This window comes from Hemitrygon akajei, chromosome 8 (assembly GCF_048418815.1).
Source record: "Hemitrygon akajei chromosome 8, sHemAka1.3, whole genome shotgun sequence".
Classification (NCBI taxonomy): Eukaryota; Metazoa; Chordata; class Chondrichthyes; order Myliobatiformes; family Dasyatidae; genus Hemitrygon; species Hemitrygon akajei.
The window spans coordinates 42565750-42589373 of record NC_133131.1 but is presented as its reverse complement, the minus strand read 5'-3'; the positions used below and the strand labels follow the sequence as shown (position 1 = coordinate 42589373).

The 23624-nt window shown below is 43.9% G+C and overlaps 1 protein-coding gene across 5 annotated transcripts in view; it reads right to left on the bottom strand.

Moving 5' to 3' along the window:
- Nucleotides 1-23624, bottom strand: part of clip2 (CAP-GLY domain containing linker protein 2) — a 166467-nt gene that overhangs the window by 96562 nt on the left and 46281 nt on the right. For 4 of the 5 annotated variants that reach the window (XM_073053695.1, XM_073053694.1, XM_073053696.1 and 1 more), the window contains exon 3: nt 7156-7703. In XM_073053695.1, the coding sequence (XP_072909796.1) occupies nt 7156-7703 (548 nt within the window). Of the gene's footprint in view, nt 1-7155; nt 7704-22269; nt 22422-23624 lie in introns of those variants that run through there. The other variant, XM_073053697.1, reaches the window with a different exon arrangement.

Below are 23624 nucleotides of genomic sequence, written 5' to 3'. Positions count from 1 at the left end.
TCCTGAGAGCTTCATCCTGAAGAAACCAGTCTTCAGCCAGATGGATTCACTCTGCATGATATCAAGGATGGTAGAGCACTGGACACAGCAAAGGAGTCAGGACCAGACATCCCAGCGGCAGGATGGAAGACCTGCTCGCCTCAACTAAACATCCAAGCTGTTCCTGTAAAATCATACGAACATCTACCCAACAGTGTGGAAAATCCAGCGAGCCATCTCAGTTTACAAAAAAAAATGCAGGACAAACCCAATCTTGTTAATAACCACTCGTTCAGTTTGCTCCAAATGATCAGCAAAGTGAGGTTAGCACGATAAAGCAACATCTACCCACCAATATCCAAATCACTAATGCCCAATTTGGGTTTTTCCAGGAACATGTGAATACAGATCTCATTGCAACTTTGGTCCAAGCATGGAGCAAAGAGATGAATCCCAAGGAGAGGAGAGTGTGATTTTCCTTAACATCAAGAAAGCATAGGGACCAAGTTTGCCCTGGAAAAATGGAAGCCAATGGACAAAGTGGAAACACTTCTAAGGCTGGAGTCTTCCCTTGATCAAGGGAAGATACTTGTGTTGCCTGATGCTGCCTGACCCACTGAGTTCCTCTAGTATCTCATTTGTTGCTCCAGATTCTGGTGGTGTCGCTCTCATGTCTCCAGAGTAATCGTGTCATTGGAGGTCGATCACTTCGTCCCCAGGACAGCACTGCAGAGGAGATCCTCCGAGATCAACCATCTTCATGACGTTCCTTCTGTCATGGGTCAGAAGGAGGGATGTTTGATGATGAGTGTGCTACACTGAGTTCAGGTCACCATCTCTAAGCAAATGAAGTAGCTCACACCCGCAGGCAGAGAGACTAAACAATATTCAGGGTTGCACCACAGAGTCAGAAACAGGTTTATTATCACTGACTTGCAAGTTGTGACATTTTTTCTTTTGAAGAAGCAGTGCAGTACAAAATAAATAAATACTGCAAGACAAAAGTAACAAGGCAGTGTTCATGGGTTCAGGATTCAAATGGTGGAGAGCAAGCAGCTCATTGAGCGTGGGTCTTGGCTTCGGTCCCTTTTCTAATGAGAAGAGGACATGTCCTGGATGATGAGGAACCCCAGTGATTGATGCCACCTTGTTGAGGCACCACTTCTTGAAGATGCCATCGGTGATGGAGAGAGTTGCATCCACGATGGAGTTTGCTGAGTCTGCAACTCTCTGCAGGCAACGCTGTGCGTTGGAACTGCCACACCAGTTAGAATGCTCTCCATGGTACATCTGTAGAAATTTTCAAGAGACTTTGGTGCCACACTAAATCCCCTCAAACTCCTAACAAAGTAGAGACACTAGCAAGCCTTCTTCATAATTGCCTCAACATGTTGGGCCCAGGATAGATCTTCCAGGATGCTGACCTACCAGAAACTAGAAGCTGCTCACCCTTTCCACTGACTGCTCCTCAACAAGGACGGATGTGTGTTCCCCTCCTTGAAGTCCACAATCAATTCTTCAGCCTTGCTGACACTGGGTGCAAAGTTGTTGTTGTGACACCACTCAACCAGCTGATCTATCTCACTCCTGTATGGCTCCTCGCCACCACTGGGAGTCTGCTACAACGGTAGTCCCATCAGTGAACTGACAGAAGGTGTTTGAGCTGTGTGTAGCCACACACTTATAATTGTAGAGAGAGAGAGAGAGAGAGAGAGCAACAGACTAAGAATGCATCCTTCAGGTGCGCCTGTACTAACCAAACTTTAATTCTGTCCTTGGCATATTGCCCAGATTCTGAAAAAAAATACTTTTTTATTAAATCAAAGATCTTTACTGGAAAAATGATCACTGCACAGAATTAACTTCCATAAGAAATAATGAAAAATCCTCAATACATTTAAGACTTAACAGGATGTTACAAAATGTGGAGAATCGGGAGGATAAAACACAATGATCACAAGGAAACAGCCTCAGTGATCTTTCTGGCCCATAATTTAATTCTGAACTTGCTCAATATTTTGGAACAGGAAAGCCGGGAAGTTTTAACAGTATATAAAACAGAGAAACACATGATATAACAACCCATCACCTTGTACCAAAGTGCTTAGGCTGTAACTATTGCTTTAAAAAAGGTATAATTTAGCTCCTTGTTTTATTTATTTTTATCTGTTGAGATGAATGAAGAGGTTTGGAGAAGAACCATTGGATTGACTTCTTGCAGCAGGGGAATAGATTGCTTAAATAAAGTTTGCCACTCTTGGCATCTTCAGTACTCAAAAGAACATGGATGCAAGGAATATTTTGCAACTGCATAATAATTCCAAGTAGAAGAGTCCCATAAAGAAATCAATTTAAAAGTTACAGACTCCTGGAAATGGATATCCCCAATTTGCACACTGGGGGAAGCTCAGGACTCTTATTGAGAAGTTCTTGTCTGTGAAAAGAATGCCTACAATAATTTTCTGGACAGTTTCTGTTTACCTAATGTGATTAGGAATTTGCAATTACCTGGGGAAGGATTCGACTAATCCTCCTGAGGTGATTGCATCCTTGTGGAAAGTTAGTTGAAAAAAGCAGGGATAGAAACAAAGTAGGGGCAGGGGAATGAGTCTTGTGATTAAAGTGACTGAAGTAGGGTGTGGAAAAAGTTTGGATCAGTGGATGGATGCTAGGAAGGAACAGGAAGGTAGAGGCAATCCAGGATCCAGTTCCAACAAAAGCGCAGCACTGTAACCATCCATTACAAAGCAGAGGTCTTCAACTAGCTGATATAACCCTTCACCCCAGCAAAACCTCATATACCAGGAACTTCAGGATGAAACAAGCAACACGCAACAGCTGAACATGTTGCTGTACAACACCGTAGTCCCAACCACAGTACTGCTTCTGCATTCCCAGTTCACACATGAAGTACAGAAATCTATTATTATCAAAGTGTCTCTATCTACAACCCTGAAAGTTATTTTCTTGAGGGCATTCTCAAAAAATTCAATAACCATAATAGAATCAATGAAAGCCAGCACCAACAGGGCAGACGATCGGTGTGATAAAGCCAACAATGGTGCAAATACAAGATGATAATAATAATAAATAAATAAGCAATAATTATCAAGAGCATGAGATGAAGAGTCCTTGAAAGAGAGTCCATAGGTTATGGGAACATTTCAATGTTGGGTGAGTGAAGGTCTAGGGTTAATAACTGTTCCTGAATCTGGTGGTGTGAGTAATGAAGCTCCTGTACCTTCTTCCTGGGAAGAAAGTGCTGTATGACCTGTGTGGTGGGGGGTGGGGGGGTCTCTGATGATGGATGCTGCTTTCCTGCAACAACGCTTTATGTAGATGTGCTCAATGGTGGGGAGGACTTTACCCATGATGGACTGGGCCATATCCAGGACTTTTTGTAGGAATTTCCATTCAAGGGCTTTGGTGTTTCTATACCAGGTTGTGATGCAGCTAGTCAACATAATCTCCACCACACATCTATAGAAATTAGTCAAAGTTATAGATGTCATGCTGAATCTTCGCAATCTCCTAAGCAAGTAGAGGTACTACAGTGCATTCTTCGTAATTGACTTATGTGCTGAGCCCAGGAAACGTCTTCTCCACCTGTGATCCCCCAATGGGGACTGGTTCATGGTTTCCCCCGCCTGAAGTTAGTAATCAGCCTCTTGGTCTTGCTGACAGTGTGTCAGAGATTGTTGTTGTGGCGCCACTCAGCCAGATTTTCAATCTCCCTCCTATAAGCTGATCTGTCACCACATTTGATTCGGCCTATGACAATGGTGTAATCAGCAAACTTGAATATGGCATTGTTGTTGTGTTTAGCCCCACAGTCATAAGTGTAAAGTGAGCAGAGCAGGGGGCTAAGTACACAGCCTTGTGGTGCACCGGTGCTGATGGAGGTTGTAGAGGAGATGTTGTTGCCAATCTGAGCTGACTGGGTCTGCAAGTGAGGAAATGAGAATCCAATTGCACAAGGAGGTATTGAGGTCATGGTCCTAAAGCTTATTGATTAGTTTTGAGGGGATGTTAGTAGTAAGTGCCAAGCAGTAGTCAGTGACAAGCATCCTGATGTATGCACCCATCCTGCCAGATGATCCAGAGTTGAGTGAAGAATCAGAATCAGGTTTATTATCACCGGCATGTGACCTGAAATCTGTTAACTTAGCAGCAGCAGTTCAATGCAGTACATGATCTAGCAGAGAGAGAAAAAAAAATAATAATAAACAAATCAATTACATATATTGAATAGGTTATTAAAAATGTGCAAAAGCAGAAATACTGTATATTAAAAAAAATGAGGTAGTGTCCAAATCTTCAATGTCCATTTAGGAATTGGACGGCAGAGGGGAAGAAGCTGTTCCTGAATTGCTGAGTGTGTGCCTTCAGGCTTCTGTACCTCCTACCTGATGGTAACAGTGAGAAAAGGGCATGCCCTGGGTGCTGGAGGTCCTTAATAATGGACACTGCCTTTCTGAGACACCACTCCCTAAAGATGTCCTGGGTACTTTGTAAATGAGCCCATGAAATGGCATCTAGTGTGGACCTGTTGTGCCAGTAGGCAAATTGGATCACTTCTCAGGCAGGCAGTTGATATGTTTCATCACCAACCTCTCAAACACTTCATCACTGTGGATATAAGTGCTACTGGACAATAGTCATTGAGGCTGGTTACCACATTCTTCTTAGGCACCGGTATAACTGAAGTCTGCTTGAAGCAGGTGGGTACCTCAGACTGCGGAAGCAAGAGGTTGAAGATCTCAGTGAACACTCCAGCCAGTTGATCAGCACAGGTCTTCAGTACTCGGCCAAGTAACCCGTCTGGGCCGGACGCTTTCCGTGGCTCCACCCTCCTGAAGGATGCTCTCACATCCACCTCAGAGACTGAAATCACAGGTCCATCAGGGGCTGTGGGAGTTCGTGATGGTCCCTTCATGTTTTGATGGTCAAAGTGAGCACAGAGGGCACTGACAAACAAGAAAAAAAATCTGCAGATGCTGGAAATCCAAGCAACACACACAAAATGCTGGAGGAACTCAGCAGGCCAGGTAGCATCTTTGGAAAAAAGTACAGTTGCTGTTTTGTGCCAAAGACCCTCCAACAGGACAAGAGATAAAAAGATGAGGAGTCAGAGTAAGTCGACTGTACTCTTCAGCATAGAAAGCATTGAGCTGATCTGGAAGAGAAGCTCTCTCTGTTGTCACCTATGCCGCTTGATTTCACTTCATAAGCGGTGATAGCCTTCAAGCCCTGTCACAGCTGTCGAGCAGCCTTCAATGATTCAAGTTTAGTCTGGAACTGCCAATCCGCCCATGAATGGCTTTCTGGAGATCATACCTGGACCTTTTGTAACTTCCTTGGTCGTCTACTCGAACGCCTCTGATCTGATGCTGAGCAGGTTGCGAATCTCCTGGATCACCCAGGGCTTTTGGCTGGGGAAGACTCTGAATGATTTTGTGGGGACACACTCATCTACAACTGTTTTTATAAAGTCCGTGACAACGTCGGTGCATTCATTCAGATCCACAGATGAGTCCTTGAACATGGCCCAGTCCAGCAACTCTAAGCAATCCTGTAGCCACTACTCTGCCTCCTGTGGCCACTTATTTATTGTCCTAATCTCTGTAGCCTTGCTCTTTAACCTCTGCCCGTATGCAGGTAGAAGGATAGCCAAGTGATCTGATTTACCAAGATGCATTCTGGGCATGAAACAGTAGGCAATCCTCATGCTAGCATAGCAGTGGTGTAGTGTGGTGGGACCTCTGGTGCTGCAGGTCAGGTGCTGGTGGTAACTGGGCAAATAAGCCTGACTGAAATCCCTGACTATGATTTGAAATGTGCTGGGATGGACTGTTTCTTGTTTGGTGATGGCATCATGCGGTATCTCAAGTGCCTGACTACAGTCGGCTAATGGTGGTATGTTAACTACAGTCAGGATCGTGGAGAACTCTTTTGGTAAATGGGAAGTTAGCATTTGATTGTTAGGTGTTCAAGGTCGGGGGAACAAGAGTTGGACAAAACCATGAAACACACAGTCCCGCCTTTTGCCTTTTCTGAATCAGCAGTTCAGTCCATCTTGTGTATTGAGAAGCCTTCGGGTCTGAGTGCCACATCTGGCATATTCTGAGTATGCTACGCCTCGGTCAAACACAGGATACAACAATTTCTCATTTCCTTTCGACAGGGCAATCTTGCCCTCAGGTCTTTGTTATCCAGCAAATGCACATTTTCTATCAAGATGTTAAGTAGAGGGGGTCCTCTTCCATCTGCGTTTCAGCCTGGCTTGGCATCCCCCCTCCTGCCTCGTTTCCGGTCGTGGTGATGAACCTTCATCTGCTTAAAGGTGCCATACCTGCTTGCTTGAGAGTTAAGTCTCCAGTCCTTCAGAAGATCATGAAATCTGTTGTTCGTTAAGTTGATTTAAACATATGTTGCCTAAAGTGAAATAATATACTGCAGATTGCAATGACAGTAATTCAAAAGAGGCATATTTAGAGGTATTGTATGTAGCCCACAGTACGTCGCCATGGTTCACAGGCGCCATCTTGTAATATCAGGCCAACTTACTTGGACACAGCTGTCTTGGGAAACAATGGTAATTGTAATGCTGAGGTGTAAATGAATAAGAAAAGGCATCATTGATGCACCATCAATAACTCTCTGAGACGTGAGACGAGATATAGGCTTTTATTGACTGGAAGAAAGAACAAGCAGCAATTGACCACCATGCTACATCCTGGAGACTGAGGGCAGGGCTCAGGCCCCAATCACCTTTATACCGGGGGTCTGTGGGAGGAGCCACGGTCAGTGGGAGGAGTCACAGGAGCAGTCAGCAGGGGGGGCGTGTCCAGACAGGTATATGTAGTTCACCACAATCACTAGGAAGAGATGGCTAAGAATCTAGGGATGGCCAATAGCATTTAATCTTTAATCTTGAGGAAAGCAGCAAGTTATTTTCATATTGGGCATATTGTACATTTCAACCAGCCTGCTAACTCAGCAACCATTCCATAAAAAGTACTGCCAAACTATGATCTTGTACCATATACTACCATATTGTTACTGTTAGACCCAATACATCCAACAATGGCCCCATTGGTTAAACGCGTTATCACAATTCTGCCTATATACCATCTCAGAAAATGCCTTCTTGGTGAAAAGAATTCAAGCACTTACCAGAACTCGGTCCCCACATCTCAGCTCTTTATCTCCTTTCTTCACGGATCCGCTGTCAGACAGGTTCGATCCCGACTCATTCCCGGTCTTCATGGAGCTGTTCAAAATGCTTTCCCTCAAAGGGATGGTACAGTTGATCCGCTGAGTGGAGAGCGGTGGAGTGGCAGTGCCATGATGAGAAGCTGGCACCGGAAAAGTTACGGACTCTCCAGAAAGTGCATCGCTTCCAGCACCATCAGTTGAGGGGTGCAGTGCCAGTTTTGAGGGTCTTGTGAAAATACCTTGCAAGGGTTCACATTCAAAGTACCGCACGCCCCCGACCGATCCATCATTCTTCCCTACCGGTTCATCGAGGACAACGCCTGCCCATTTACCCGGGGCAAACTGTGTTTCTCCAAGGAACTGTATGATGCCAGGCTTTACACCATTCACCCAGATACGGTCTCCAATGGCAAAATCCCCAATGCAGTCGTCTCCAAGCTCTGCACTCTTTGATGCCAGTCTGTCGCCAGATGTGGGGGCAGAAGCCTGCTTGTGCAAGGGGGAGCCTAGAAAACAGCAGCAAAAGTACCAGAATTCAGTTTTCAAGAGACAAACCGATTGTCACACAGCCAACATTCCATTGGGTTGATCAGTAACAACAATGAGTTATCAGCAGTAAGCTAAGGTGATTGGGGCAAATTCTACATCACATACAAAGCAAAAACACAAGAGGTTCTGCAGAATTTGGAAATCCGGAGCAAAACACACACAAAGTGTTTAAAACAGCAACTGTTTGTTCATTTCCATAGATGCTGCCTGACCTGCTGGGTTCCTCCAGCATCTTGTGTGTTTTGTTCACATACAAAGCAAAGACCTGAGATTGTGGCAGTCTGCCAGATGTAATGTATCTCAGATTTAGAGGACTTTGGAATGTGTACAATGGATATGTGAAATACCACACTCTCAACTTTGGAAAGATTCATTCATTTCTAAACTTTTAAGTATTTCATATTGCTGTCTAGTCGGGTAGCATTGTGGAACTAGTTCTATTTAATAATATCCCTTTATATATTTTGGATCAGCAAAAATGATGTTTTATTAATACTGCTGAAAAAATGTACTCACAAAAAACAGGCACTTTTAAAGTCTCTTGTCCATCACTTGGATTGCGTATATCTGTATACTGCTGGGAGACTGTACCGTCGATCGCTGGACATTGTTGTTTTTTTTTGCAAGTGAATATGCTTCTTTGCTTGATATTTTGAATTATGTTACTCGCTATTCTTGAATGTTTTCCCTTTGGCCCCAGAGGAACGCTGTCTCATTCAGCTGTATCTATGTATGGTTTGAATGATAATTAAACTTGATTTGACTTGACTACCAATGGGAGTAACATAGTTAAATAGCTGAAAATGATCAAAATCTTCAAAGAACCACGCTCATGACAGCATCCTAGGCACTGCAAGAGTGGAATGTTTCTAAACTGTGGAACCTAGAGAGGTCACAATATTCTTGGTAACGGACTAGGATATTAGACAGATTTAGATGAAGGTGTGAGTAATGTAATTCTTAATTGTACTCTGGAAACTGATGCTTGTTAAGTCTCAGATGACCGAATAAAATTGAAGTCAATTGGAGTCAGTTTGAACAACAGTAATGTGAGGATAATCTACAAGTGTTATTAATAATCATTAGTCAGAACTTAAAAGATTGATTTTGAATATTTCTTAAAAGCATGAAAAGGAACCTGTAAGTACTGCAAAAATAAACTTAAGCAGCTTAACAAAATTACAGAAATTGAATGAGCAAAAAGTGGCAGGTGAAATGGTGAGACAAGAATCCAGAAAGATAATGTGTTCTAATCTACAGCTCTCCCTTCTATACTGTCATTCCAAGCAAATTCATCTCCAACTGGCTCTCAACGTCTCCCTTTGCAACTGGATCCTTGACTTTCTGACTGCCACGATTATTCTCAACACCGGTGTCCTACAAGTTTGCATTCTCAGACCCTTGTGCACTCACAATTGAATGGTCAAATGCAGCACTGACTTCATATATTAGCTTGCAGATGATACCACCAAGGTCTCAAATAATGATGAGTCAGAGTACAGTGAAGAGGTAGAGACACGGTGTCATGACCATGACCTTTCCTTCAATATCGGCAAAACAAAAGAGCTAGTTAACGACTTCAGGAAATGGGGGGGGGGGGGGGTACACATGTTCCTGCTTACATCAGTAGTGCTGAAATAAGGAAGTTTGAGTGCTTCACATTCATCACCAGTAGCTTGTCCTGACCCAAACACTTACACGCCATGGCCAAGAAAACCCACCAATGCCTCTAATTCTTTAGGAGTCTAAAGAAATTTGGCATGTTTCCTTTGATCCTCACCAAGTTTTATCAATGCACCACGGAAAGGTTTCTATCTGGATGCGTCATGGCTTTGAATGGTAGCTGCTCCGTTCATATCCACAAGAGATTGCAGAGTTGTGGACACATCGTGGAAAGCAGCCTTCCTTCTAGGGACTTTGCCTTCTCGCTGCATAACCGAAGACCCCCACCCATCTTAGACATTCTCTCCTCTCTTCCTTTACATAGGCAGAAGATGCAAAAACCTGAAAGCACATACCAGCAGGACAGCTTCTATTCTCTGACATCAGTCTACCTCACTGTGACCTTGCACCTTAGTGTCTACCTGCACTGCTCTTCCTCTGTATCTATTCAGCCTTATGCTACTGTTCTACCCTAGACTACCTGAATGCACTGTTGTAATGGATTAATCTGTAGGAATGGTACGGAAGACAAGATTTTCACTGTACCTCAGTACACGTGACAATAATAAACCAATTTACTGTTGTGGCCTTGCAATTCCTCAATGTACTGCTCTTGGGTAACTTAGACTCCAGAAGTCAATACAAATATTTAAGTATCAAAATTAGATCTGTATGATTTCATCTATAAATCACATATGAGAGCAGTTTTATCGAGTTTAGATTATGTAGCCATCATTTTTGTCAAAATGCATCCATTGGGAAATTGGTTTGCATATCAATTACACATCTTACCGTACTCGTGAGTCATTACCAAGATGGAAGGTTAATTGATTACTGTAAATTAACCCTCAGTGTAAGTAAGGTGGTGATGAATCGGGAGACTGAAAATCTGGTCGAGTGGTGCCACAACAACCTCCCACTCGTCATCGGAAAACCAGATCTAATTATCGACTACAGTAGAGAGAAGCAGGAGGTCCATGAGCAGGGTTGTATGGGAGACCGGCAGTTGCCCATGCTGCAAGTCTCCCCTCTCCATGCCAGCAATGTTGTCCAAGGGAAGGGCAAGGGCCGATACAGCTTGGCACCGGTGTCATCACAGAGCAATGTGTGGTTAAGTGCCTTGCTCAAGGATACAACACGCTGCCTTAGCTGAGGCTCGAACTAGTGACCTTCAGATCACTAGACCAACGCCTTAACCACTTGGCCACGTGCCAACACTTTGAGAGTGACTCACAATCTCCATCAATCACTCAAAAGAAAAGTGGAGTGCATCTCGTCCTCATAAAGTTTTATGTTTTCTTACCATAAGATGGTATTTGGCTGGTAGACAATCACACTCCCTAACTATTTCTCTATAACCTATTTCAAGTCGGGTAACGTCAAAATCAAGTTTACTGATGTGCGCCCAAGTGCGGCAAGGTACAGGTACAATGAAAACCTTGCTCGCAGCAGCATCACTGGCACATAGATTCAGACAGTGCACAGAACACAAATTATACAAGGTAATGAAGAAAATGCCTGTGCAAAACAAGTCATTAATGCTAAAAAATCCAGTCAGAAACAAGTCCATGGTAGTACCAGAGGTGGACTGCGTATTCTGTTGCTAAGGAGGGTTAAGGTTTTGCAGATCGGTAAAGAAGCTGATAGTCACTCCTGTTGATACACGCCCCTGGAGCACTCTTTCAGCATTACTTGCAGGAGGGCTGCCCCCCCCCCCCCCCCCCAGGCTAAAGGGTCTACCACTGGAAGTTGCCTCAGAATATTTACAGTCGGCCCTCCTTATCTGCCTGGGATTGGTTCCGAGACCCCCCCCCCGTGGATACCAAAAAACGCGGATGCTCAAGTCCCTTATTTAACCTGTCTCAGTGAGGTGGATCTTAGGACCCAGCGGCAGAGATCTGAATCCACAGTGTCTCTGTTCACAAAAATAATCACGATAACAATTGAAAATAAGGTGGAAGTAATAAAGCGATCAGAAAGAGGTGAAATACCATCGGTCACTGGAAAAGCATTAGGCTGCAGTCGGTCAACGACTGGAACAATTTTAAAGGATAAAGTGAGAAAGGCCCTGCCCCGATGAAAGCTACAATTATTACTAAGCAACGCAGTGGTTTAATTATTGAAATACGTATGTTTCATAAGTGTTTTATATGCATAGAAAGGTAAAATATGTACTATGTACTAAGAAAAACGTTTTACTAACTGACGCTAAATAATACCGAATGTACCTGTTCCGACTTCAAATCCGACTTAAAGACGGACTCAGGAACGGAACTCATTCATAACCCGGGGACTGCCTGTACTTTTAAGTCATTTCTAGATTACTTATAATACCTAATACAATGTAAATGCTATGTAAATAGTTGTTATACTGTATTGTTTAGGGAATAATGACAAAAAAAAAGTCTGTACATGCTCAAACAAGGAGTGCTGGAGAGAGAACTTCCAGGTTTTCCCGATCCGCGGTTGGTTGAATCCGCGGATAAGGAGGGCCGACTGTATTTATTTATCTATCTATCTATCTAACTGAATTCATATTTTTTTTATTTCTAGATACAGCTTGGAACAGGCCCTTCAAGCCCAACCACCCAGCAACCCACCAATCTGACCCTAGCCTAATCACAGGATGATTTACAATGACCAATTAACCTGCTAACCAATGCGACTTAGGACTGTGGGAGGAAACCAGAGCACCTGGAGGAAACCCACGTGATCACGGGGAGAACTTACAAACACCTTACAGATGGCGCTGCAATTGAAGTTTGGAACCCCCCCCCCCCCCCAAGCTATAATAGCATCGAGCTAACTGCTATGCTACCATGGCACCAAAATAACACACTTACCTATTACTTGGGCCATCCGACCCCATCCTGGTCATAACACTGGCTCTCAATGACCACAGAGCTTTTACTGAACCCTTTTCTCTCCCATTGATTTACCCTCTGAACCTGCCTTTCACATTAAATGATGAACTGCCTGACAACAATCTGTCACTATCACCCAGCAGCCTCCCCAGTTACACCCTCATCGGCCTCCCCTGACCAATACAACTACTGATCTCCAAAGTTCACCCGAACGTTCTACTGACCTCCTTATTGTGATGTTGGGTTGGCCCTTCACCTCTCACGCAGTTGATAGTGATCTCTCCGTGACATTAACCACCATGCCTATCCCGATTTCCCCATCCTCTCCTGACCTCCAGCACTCCCTATTCCCTCTCACTCTCCGCCAACCCTTCAGCCACATCCTCAGACAACGTACACCTACAATCCCGGCATGTGCAAAAGGAGAGCTCTTCTCCTCGGAAGGCCGGGTGGCCCTCAAGCAAGACAGTTGCTGCAAAGAATCAGTGTGGTGGAATCATGTGGCTAGCTCACCAAACACAGTCAAAACCCAGCCCTTAGGCCTCTGATACAGTACGGGAGTTAGCCACTCACTCACCAGGTCCATGATTAGAGTACGCAGTCCCATTGGTCCCAAGGCAGAAGCCAAGAAATTAAACTGGAGAGCACGCCAGGAAAAATTTTGTTAAGCAAAATACCTGCTTTGCATCACCTTATCTTTCTTTGCTGGAGCAACACTTTCTAGCCTAGGAGATTTACAAAGCAGATATCCAAGATAGAGATATAATCCTTAAAGCCACAATACACAATGGGCCTCCTTTATTTGAACAACTGCAGGTTAGCATTTGCACGAAGTTCCATGAAGCAAGGAGGTGACATACTGGTTCTTTTTACTAGAAGGTCCTGAGAAGTCTCTTCTCCCTGTAGATTAAATACAGACCAGTAGCTGGGTACTTCCTGTTAGAACCATAGAACATTACAGCACAGAAACAGGCCTTTTGGCCCTTCTTGGCTGTGCTGAACCATTTTTCTGCCTAGTCCCACTGACCTGCACCTGGACCATATCCCTCCAAACCCCTCTCATCCATGTACCTGTTCAAGTTTTTCTTAAATGTCAAAAGTGAGCCGGCATTCACCACTTCACCTGACAGCTCATTCCACACTCTGTGTGAAGAAGCCTCCCCCCCCCCCCATGTTCCCTTTAAACTTTTCCCCCTTCACCCTTAACCCATGTCCTCTGGTTTTTTTCTCCCCTAGCCTCAGTGGAAAAAGACAGCTTGCATTCACTCTATCTATACCCATCATAATGTTATATACCTCTATCAAATCACCCCTCATTCTCCTATGCTCCAGGGAATAAAGTCCTAACCTATTCAACCTTTCTCTGTAACTCAGTTTCTCAAGTCCCAGCAACATCCTTATAAATCTTCTCTGCACTCTTTCAATCTTATTAATATCCTTCCTTAATTAGGTGACCAAAACTGCACACAATAGTCCAAATTCGGTCTCACCAATGTCTTATACAACCTCACCATTACATTCCAACTCTCATACTCAATACTTTGATTTATAAAGGCCAATGTACCAAAAGCTCTCTTTACGACCCTATCTACTTGTGACGCCACTTTTAGGGAATTTTGTATCTGTATTCCCAGATCCCTCTGTTCTACTGCACTCCTCAGTGTCCTACCATTTACCTTGTATGTTCTACCTTGGTTTGACCTTCCAAAGTGCAACACCTCACACTTGTCCACATTAAACTCCATCTGCCATTTTTCAGCCCATTCCTCCAACTGGTCCAAATCCCTCTGCAAGCTTTGAAAACCTTCCTCACTGTCCACTACATCTCCAATCTTTGTATCACTGTTGTAAAGCTACATCCCAGTATCCAACCACAAAGACACTTCTTTGCATCTGTTGGCTGCTCACCCTATTCAGGATATGAACCAGTCTCCAGAGCCAGTAGTTAGTGACTGAAATAAACACCTTCAGGCCCAGGGGACAACTTCATGTGTCATTAATTATAATCACTGAAGCAGCACCTTTGCTATTCAAGGTTTACGTTACAAAATTCACTGCTTCTGAAATCCCAGAATACCCGAAAAATGCAATAACATAGAAGGATAGCAACTTTTTGATGCTTGCGGAATAGAAGAGGAAAATCTCCCGACATTCTCATCATACTTTGACATCGAGGTAAGTGATATTTAACATATTTGCATCTCATTAGTGCATGTGTGTGGGTAGAATGGGAACAAGGTCAATCACTTTCCGCAGATCATTGGTCTACAGAAGCCCAAATGGTCCATAACAAGCCACTCACTGCTTACTCCATGAAAACAACTAGGCTGTAAAATTACTGAAGAACTACTGTCTGTGGAAATACCACAGGATTAACACCAGCATAAGCGGTATTTCCTCATGGTACATTGGGGGAATGTGTCCCTATAACTCCAGAGCTGTACCACTGTGCTATGACAGCTGCATTTCACATGTTATCTCTACCATTGTATTATAGGTGGCACTGGAGTGGATCTGAGTAATTTTCTCAGCAAATGCATTGCCAAAATTAAAATAGCAAAGTGTATATGACAGTCCAGAGAGTTTGCCCAAACTGTAAACAGTTATTAGGGAGTTGGGGTAAATCATACAAAAAAGGCCATCACTTCTATAGCTATGTTTCTGCCCAACTAAACCAACTCATATATTCATGTGAAGTTCATATCATGTTATGTCTAGCTTATTCAAATGTCTAAATGTCTCTTAAATGTAGCAATTGTATCTGATTCCACCATGTCCTCTCACATCAGGTTCCAGATAGCAGTCACTCGTATCCCCTTAGATCCCCTTTAAACCTTCTCTCTTACTTCTTGTCTTTGACATGGATAAAGATTCTGACTAATCACTTTGTCTATAATTCTCATTATTTTATATACCAGGTCATATCTCAGTCTCCTTCACTCTGGTCTATCCAACCTCTCCCTATAACCAAAGTCCTGATGAGCCTCCTTTGCACTATTCTCCAGTGCAAACACATCCTTCCTATCGTGCGGAGATCAGAACTGCACACAATACTCCAAGTCTCATCCTTGGATGACAAACTCCAAGTTTGTAAAGTTGCAACATAAAATCCAAAATTGTACATTCAATGTCCTAACCTAAGAAGGCAAGTATGTCGCACACCTTCTCCACCACCCTATCAATCTGCCACTTTCAGAGAACCATGGACTTGAACCTCAAGTTTCCTTTGTTCATCAACATTCCTTAGTGCCCAATCAGTTATTGTATCTGTCCTACCCCTATCAGACTTCCCAAAGCTCATCACCTCACACAGGTTGGGATTAAATTTCATCTTCCAACATTCCGTCCGGTTTTTCATCTGGTCTATCTCCTGCTGCAGATTTGCACAAATTTTCTCCCTATCCACAATGCCACCAACTGATTAATCGTAATTCCTACATTTACAGAATATATATCACAAGCAAGAAGAGTGCTAGCCACAATCCCTGCAGTACACAACTGGTTGCAGAGATGCACCCTTGCAACTCAACCCTCTGCCTCCTATCACCAAGCCAAATTTATCTTGTTCATTACCTTGTTCACGTTTAGACCCCATGTTATTTACCCTTTTGGGCCAGTCTACATGAATCAGAATCAGGTTTATTATCACCGGCATGTGACGTGAAATTTGTTAACTTAGCAGCAGCAGTTCAATGCAGTACATAATCTAGCAGAGAGAGAAAAAAAACATAAAAATAGTAAATAAAGAAGTAAATCAATTATGTATATTGAATAGATTTAAAAAACATGCAAAAACAGAAATACTGTATATTAAAAAATAAGTGAGGTAGTGTCCAAGGGTTCAATGTCCATTTAGGAATCAGAGGGCTGAGGGGAAAAAGCTGTTCCTGAATCGCTGAGTGGGATGTGTGATCTTGTCAAATGCCTTACTGAAGTCCATATAAACACGTCTACTATCCTGTCTTTACTGGTCCTCTTAGCTTCCTCCTTAAAATAAATTCAATCAAATTAGTGAAGCAAAATTCCATTCCATCGAGCCATGCTGACTGTTATGTTTTGTAACTTCAAACCATTAAACTAATTCAAACATAGACAGAGGAGTCCCAAACAACTGAGTCTAACTAACATATCACATGGTATCATGATGATGTATGCAATTAACATCTTTACATATAACCCAAATTTAATTATTTAAATGAACAAGAATGCTTAATCAACCAATATGTATTCAAAATTATTCAAATATTATTGAAATATTGAACACACAACACTGCCTATCCCTGACCATTTCCTGCTTTTGTGTGTGTGTGTGTGTGTGTGTGTGTGTGTGTGTGTGTGTGTGTGTGTGTGTGTGTGCGTGTGTGTGCGTGTGAGAGTGTGTGTGTGTGTGTGTGTGTGTGTGTGTGTGAATCCCATCCCATAGGATTTTCTCCAATTCTCCAATAATTTCATTGCCTATGACATTACACTCTCCAGCCTGTAGTTAATTGGCTTATCCTGGCTGTTCTTTTTAAATAATGAATGAAGCCTCCCCAGTCTTCTTGTACTTCATCTGTGACTAATGAAGATGCCAGTGCCCCAGCTATCTACTCGCTTGCTTCCCATAGCATCCTGGAATGTATGTCATCTCACCCTGGGGGTGTATCTGCCCATATCTAACACCTACACCTTCTTAATACTGACACGCTACAGCCTATCACTCCCTGCACTCACAATATTTCAAGTCCTTTTCCTTGGTGAATTCAGATGAGAAATATTTATTTAGGACTTGTCTATATTCTCTGGCACCACACATGGATTACCCATTTGGTGCTGAAGGAGAACACTTTTCCCCTCTTGCTCCTCATATACTTATGTAATATCGTGGGATTTGTAAGCGTGTTTTACACAATGGTCAATGCAAAGGCACTTTATTGTCTACCTGCTCTGTACTTTCTCATCACGGTAACCAATTTCCCTCGGGATCAATAAAGTATGTCTGTCTGTCTGTCTGTCTGTCTGTAACACTACAACATGTTCTGCATTCTGTTGCTGCCTTTCCCTAGTACTACCTCGATATGCTTATGTTTTTCAAAACATTTGTTTGGATAGGATGTAAACTAAGTTTTTCCACTGCTTCTTATTACATATGATAGTAATAAACTAATTCCAATTACAGCCACACCCCATACTCCCATCAACACTTTCCAGCTAACAGTTTAGTAATTTCCCATTGAACAGAACACAAGAATTCAAATATTATTGGACGAATAGGCCATCAGACCTCACAAGCCTGCCCTGCTAATCAATATGATTATAACTGATCTACACTGGCCTCAACCACTATTACCCAAACTTTCAAAGTTGACCTACCTTCACCTTAATGATCACAACACTCTGAAGTAAGGAATTTCAGAGATTCATTGAAGTTCAACATTTAAACTATATATACGTCACCATATACAACAGCCCCAAGTTCATTTTCTTGCAGGCATACTCAATAAATCCAAAACAGAATAACCATAATAGAATCAATGAAAGACCGCATCAACTTGGGTGTTCAACCAATGTGCAAAAACTGTGCGAATACAAAAAGAAAGAAATTGAGAATATGAGATGGGCAGTCCTTGAAATTGAGTTCATAGGTTGTGGGAACATTTTAATGATGGGGCGAGTGAAGTTGAGTAAAGCTATCTCCTTTAGTTCAAAAGTCTGATGATTGAGGAGTAATAACTGTTCCTGAACCTGGTGACATGAGTCCTGAGCTTCCTGTACCACCTTCCTGGAGGCAGCAGTGAGAAGAGAGCATGACCTGGGTGATGGATGCCATTTTTCTGTGACAACACTTTGTGCAGGTGTGCTCAATGGTAGGGAGGACTTTAGCTGTGATGGACTGGACCATATCTACTACTTTTTGTAGGATTTTCCATTCAAGGGCATTGGCGTTTCCATACTGGGCTGTGATGCAGCCAGTCAATATACTCCACTCCACATGGATTTTTCAGTCAGATGTTGAGAGACAACCTAGTAGAAGTTCATAAAGAGGCACAGACAGGGTAGATAGTCAGGGTAGAAATGTAAGCTAAGCTGAGAGAGGAATTTACTTTTTGTGTACACAGAAAATGGTAGGTGCCTGGAGCATACAGCAGAAACAATAACATTTATACAAGCACATGAACAGGCAGGAAAGAGGAATATAGATCTTTTATAGTTTAATATAGGCAACGTGGCCCAAAGGGCCAATTCTGGGTCACAATCCCCTTGTATCTGACACACACAGCAGGAGTAAAATATCTGGGAACCTGAACTTCCCCGACAATCTTCCCCAAAATGATTCTTCATATGACATGAAAGTGAAGATTAAGAAATGCTAAAGGAAAGGAATGCAGATGGGGAGGGGGAAATCAAAATGAGAAACAAACATAGCTTAAAAAGAAAAAGATAAAGGGAATAAATTAGTTGTTTGGGGATTACTGAGCAGAACGTGGCTAGAAAGAGCAGTGCATTGAAAGGAATTACTGTATCAATCAACAATGTCAAATCAAGAAGAATTGATTTCACCTTGCAAATCAAGGAGAAAGCAACAGCTTGAATTGGTCATGGTCAAAGCTGAATTGTCACATGTCAGAAAGATTTGCCAAGACAAGTTTTGGCCTGGGCCTCCTCGTGGCAAAATTCTGTTGCTCACAAGGCATAAAAGAAAAAGCCTTTCAACAGCATGATTCTGGTGGGGCGGGGCGGGGCAGGGGTTGTAGTGGAGACACAGATTGCAGAGCGGGCAAGGGCAGGGGCACGGAAAGGAGCAGGAGCAGGGGCAGAGGCTGCAGTAAAGAGAGACTTGGGCTGACCAGCTGCAATACAGAAGGTCCACTGGATCATCTCCAGGAGAAGGATAGGTAAAGACTGGTATCTGATTTCATTACTTCATTTAACTAGTGTAGATCAGAGTGGGCTGTCTGCATTTTTTACTTTTAAGAAAGTCTTAATTCTTTACAACTTTAAACTTTTCCCCCTTTACCCTTAACCAATGACCTCTGTTTTTTTTCTCCCCTAGCCTCAGTGGAAAAAGCCTGCTTGCATTCACTCTATTTATACCCATCATAATTTTATATACCTCTATCAAATCTTCCCCCATTCTTCTATGCTCCAGGGAATAAAGTCCTAACCTATTCAACCTTTCTCTGTAACTCAGTTTCTCAAGTCCTGGCAACATCCTAGTAAACCTTCTCTGCACTCTGCACTCTTTCAACCTTATTAATATCCTTCATGTAATTCGGTGACCAAATAAGAATTTTTCTAAATAAGAATTTGGTGCCTTGTCATTCCCTTCACTCTCCATGGAGTGTTGCAGAACTGCCTTCCTGACCACTGGATCCCACTGTAGATCTCATCCACCCAGACCGCCAGAGCTGACTTTGCCCACCGGACACTCAGCTGCCACCTGTGGCTCCGAGTAGCCATTTGAATGCAACAGCAGCTGCACCCTGGTACACCGCTTCGAGATGCGGGCTAAACCAGGTGCGTGTAGTCGGCAGCCTCAACCCCCGTGAGATAGGGACCAATAAATATACACGATAGCGTAGATTGATGGTATGTCCATGAAGTGGCACTAATAGAGTCTGTACATAAGGTGACTCTGACAGGAAATGATAAAGTAAGGGTGGTTAGTGGGTGGGGAAGGTATCTGTTTTTGAAGCTGGTGGGAGTGGGACAAAAAGTTCATGAGCAGGGAAGGTGGATCCTCCGTGATATTGCTGCCCTTTATCCAGCACCTTTCTATACAGATGCCCTTGGTGGTGGGTAAGCTGGTGCTGGCAGTGCATTGGGCAGTCTGACTACCTAACGATATAGGTAGCATCCTCAACAAGGATTCCCATCTAGAATCATTCATCGGCCCTCCACCCACATCCATTTATTTTCCCACTTCCACCCTCTGCCCTCCTCTTACATCAACAATAGGATCCTCAGCTCCTCAACTTCCTTTGCATCAAGCACTACATAGTTCAAAAGTGCCCACCACTTTAATCCTCTGTCCCACTCCGGGCATCCTGTCAGTGGTCTCCTGCAAGGCCCATTACAAACTCAAAGAAGAGCATCTTGTCCTTTATCCAGACCTACCTCAGCTTTCCAGACTAGTTATCAATTTTTCAATAATTTGCTTCCTTTGGCTGTATCAGAACTGATCAAGTTTTTAGTTGCATGTCATCTGTCTGCAATATTGACTCCATTCCACTGCTTTTCACTTACTACGTCCCGCCCCGCTATCTGCAGCCATACTTTTCCTGTTAGGGCCGGAGGATCAAACTCTAGGAAAGAAAGTAACTATCAAGGAGGAGCTGGAGGGGAGCTTGCAAAGTATTAGCCCCAATGGATCACAGTGAGGATCACTGTCGAGGTTCTGTTTGCCTGACGACATCAAGAAAAAAGAGTAAAGCAGTGTCTCATTTTACGCCGCACACACAGTTTCACTCAGGATTTCCATCGTTGTTAAATCTACTGATGTTTGCTTCAAGCTTGGGTCGCCACATCTGGAAGTTCTGGCTGGCAGACTACGGCCCGTGACTCATTTCAGCTCAGCCGTGCACAACAGCACACATCGCATGGGCTGCCATCTCCCTTCACCTCTGCTGCAAGAAAAAAGGCTGCATTTTTGTTGACAGACCCTGCTTACACCAAAACCATTCCTGAACTGCAGGAGCAGTGCCCTGGACACCGGGTTTCTCTAGGAAGCAGAAGTCCAGCTGTGCCGAAACAACTGAACACGTCACACCCTGCACATCAGCTAAGCTGAACAAGCCTCTAAAAATAGCCTTGCATTGCATGATGCTACACTTTAGACCTTCAATCCCCTCCTCGGTAACCAAGGCAACCTTGCGGAAGGATCATCCAAGTCAGTGAATTGGTTCGTATTATTTTGGGAATGACTAACACAAGAAAACAGTAGCTTCAGTAAATATTTCTCTCTGGAGGAATCCCAAAGCTGTTTCCATTTCTCCTGCAATATGAGATCTCATTCAATTCTTCCAAAAGCCAGTCACTGGCCGACTTCTAAATTACTTCACTGTTTCCTGTGTAGTCACATATGGTGACAATAAAAGTCGCATCTGTAGGTTAATTCTCCCACTCTGCACTTCAGCGGAAAACTTCTCATTGAACAAAGCTGCAGAGACCAAGGCGAACTCAATAAGAAGCAAACTCACAGAAACAAAGCCACCGTTCACAAGGTTTGGATCTGATTTATCGACGACCAGCTTCTGCCTTTACATTTCAGAGAACCATAGAACAGTACAACACAGGAACAGGCCATTCAGCTCACAATGTTGTGCCAAACCAGCTAAAAAGTGCATCAGAACCACCCCAACACTAATCCCTCCATCTTCATTACATCCATGTGTCTATCCGAATGTCTCTTAAAAGCCTCTAATGTATTTGCCTCTACCACCACACCAGGCAGAGTATTCCAAGCATCCACAACTCACTGAGTAAAATACTTACCCTTGTCACCTTCAATGGATGCCCTCTAGCATTTCAACCCTGGGAAACAGACACTCTCTATCCACTCTGTCTAAGCCTCTCATAGTCTTGTAAACCTCTATCAGATCTCCCCTCAGCCTCCGGCACCCCTGAGGAAACAACCCTCGATTAACCAGCCTCTCGTGATTAGGATGCATTTCCAGTGATAATCTAATTTCAATTACCAAAGATAGCTCTCACTTCTGGTATCAAAGTATTGAATGGATGTGGACTCACAGACAGAGCAACCAACCAACAGTTATGTGTATTTTATCATCAGCATTCACTGAATTAACAGTGAGAGTGGGGAAAATCCACGTGGACTTCCTGACTAACCAGTGTTACGGAGCTCTGCCAGAAGCCCGAAGATCAGCCCGTGCATAAACCTTGAGAGATGGTCCATTTATCTTTATCCACACACCTGACTGCACAATCCCCCGCCTCACCCTCACTCTGAATGGGCTCAGTTCTGCCCCCAGTGGCAGAGTCAAGGTCCACAACCTACCTTTCAGAAACTGCATGTTGAGAAATCTCTCCATCGTGCTGTTAGGCTGCTGTCTGCAACCAGTTCTTAACTATTCCCAACTGGATCTATTCAGCAGCAGGATTTAATTTTAACTCCAACAGTCAAAACACTAAAATAAGCCCGTTCAGTGCTAGGCTGTAATTTTATATCAGAACCCAAGATTCCACAAGAGTAAGCCATTTCCTTTTCAGATTCTTGTGCCTTGCGTCATTTGGAACTTGTTCAACCGTACAAACAAAGTATGTGGGGGAAGGGGATTTGCTTCCTTTTGCTGCCTGACAAATTAAAAACCAAGGAGCAAGCTTTGAGCCAGGAGCATCGGCTGAATGAAGATCGTATCATCAATGTCGACACTGATTATATTTTTCTTTACACAGTTACCCACCACTTCCACTCATTGTACCGACAAGCCCACAACAACCCCCAACATCACATGACAGGTTCCCACCCCCACCCCATTCTAAAATGTCATCCCAACTTCAGCCATCCCCTCCCTCAACCCAAACCAGCAACCCGATCCCATCCATCGCTTACCCACAACTAGCTGCCCCCACACCATCACTCATGCTATCCCACCAACCTGTCTCCTGCATTCCCTCCTTCCCCTCGCTACCTCATCCTCTCCCTCCTCCTCCTCTCTAGCCCTGTCCCCTCCCTCCTCTAACCTCCTACCCTCATCCCGCTGCCTTCGCCCTTCCCCTTCCGCCTCCACCTCCCTTATCCACCATCTCTGATCCATTCACTCCCCACCCCTTTCCTTCCTACATTCCCCAACCCCTCTGCCTCCACTACCTGGTCCACCATCTCTGTTCCCTTCCCCCTCACCCCCCACCCTACCCCACCACCTCTATCCCCTCCCTCTGCTACCTGCCACCTCTGTCCCATCCACTCCCCACCCCTTTCCTTCCTACATTCCCCAGCCCCTCTGCCTCCACCTCCTACCCCACCATCTCTGTTCCCTTCCCCCTCGCCCCTGCACCCTATCCCACCACCTCCGCCCCTCCCTCCCCCACCTGCCACCTCCGTCTCATCCACTCCCCCCCTTTCCTTCCTACATTCCTCAACACAACCCCCACCTCCTCTACCTCCAACCTCTGTATTCCCTCTCTCCTCCACCCTGCCACTTTCATCCTGTCCCCCTTACCCTCCCACCCTGCCATTTTGTGCCCTCTCCAAACCCCCAAGACATACATACATACCTCCCCTCACCCAACACACACACACACACACACACACACACACACACACACACACACACACACACACACACACACACACACACACACACACACACACCATCATCATCATCATCATCATCATCATCATCATCATCA